The sequence below is a fragment of the Gavialis gangeticus genome, unplaced genomic scaffold, assembly GCF_001723915.1.
Source record: "Gavialis gangeticus isolate Ggan-Ray unplaced genomic scaffold, GavGan_comp1, whole genome shotgun sequence".
NCBI lineage: Eukaryota > Metazoa > Chordata > Crocodylia > Gavialidae > Gavialis > Gavialis gangeticus.
In genome coordinates this window covers 188,945-190,037 of record NW_017728974.1, presented here as the reverse complement: position 1 = coordinate 190,037, position 1,093 = coordinate 188,945, and the positions used below count along the sequence as shown (strand labels likewise).

Below are 1,093 nucleotides of genomic sequence, written 5' to 3'. Positions count from 1 at the left end.
GTCTGTCATGACATCGTCATTAATAAGCAGAGAAAAAACAGACCAGACAAAATGCTGCAAGGTGGCTGCATAGCTGGTTGGATAATTGTGCTCAGAGCAGTTCTCAATGGCTCAGTGTCTAGCAGGGAGGATATATCAAGTGGGTTCCCAGGGGTCTGTCTAGGGTCCAGGGCTGTTCTGTGACCTCAGTTACGATCTGGAGGGTTGTATGGAGTGTGCCCCTGGCAAACTTGGGATGACCCTGAGCTGGGTGGAGCTGCAGCCACCCCAGAGGGCAGGGCTGGGGTCCAGAGTGGGCTGGAGAACTGGGCCGCAATGAACCAGATGAGAGTCAACAAGTGCCACAGTCCTGCCCTTGGGGTGGGATAATCCCATGAACCAGCACAGCCTGGGGAGCATGTGGCTGGGCTGCAGCACTGCGGAGAAGGACCTGGGGGCTTGGGACCACAAGCTGAACAGAAGTCAGCTGCGAGCTCTGGGTGCAACCAAAGCCAGCAGCCTCCTGGGCTGTACAAACAGCAGTGTCACTTGCTAATTTAGGGCAGCCATTCTCGCGCTCTGTTCAGCACTGGGGAGGCCTCCCCGGGGCACACGTTCAGTTCTGTGTTGTGCACGTCAAGAGCAGTGTGGGCAGTTTGGAAAGAGTCCGGTGCAGAGTGGTAAAAATGATTCAAGGCCTGGAGGCAAGACTGGTGAGAGAAGGCTGGAGAAGGAGTTGGGGTTATTTAATGTGCAGAAGAGGCTCAGGGGAGATGTAATCATAGCCTGCAAGTCCCTGCAGGGCGATGGTAGAGGCTGGAGATGGACTTTTCTCTGTGGCTGATGGAGATGGGATGACAAGCAACAACCTCAAGCTGCAGCTGGGGAAACTGAGGCTGGAGATGAGGAAAGTGCTGACCATGAGTGGGGTCAAGCACTGGAACAGACCCCAGAGACACGGTCTCTATCCCTGGAGGTTCCCAGGAGCAGGTTGGACAGGCCTTTGGCTGGGATGGTTTAGTTGGGGTGATCCTGCCCTGAGCAGGGGGCTGGACTAGATGAGACCTGGCGAGGTCCCTTCCAGACTGACTTTCCTTGAACCCTCTTGCCCTGC

The 1,093-nt window shown here is 55.8% G+C and overlaps 1 protein-coding gene across 1 annotated transcript in view; it reads left to right on the top strand.

Moving 5' to 3' along the window:
* Positions 1-785: 785 nt before the first annotated feature.
* LOC109291026 (serine protease HTRA2, mitochondrial-like) overlaps positions 786-1,093 on the top strand; it is a 14,381-nt gene continuing 14,073 nt past the window's right edge. The window contains exon 1 of the mRNA XM_019507901.1: positions 786-903. Coding sequence (XP_019363446.1) covers positions 786-903 — 118 coding nt within the window. The remainder of the gene's footprint in view (positions 904-1,093) is intronic.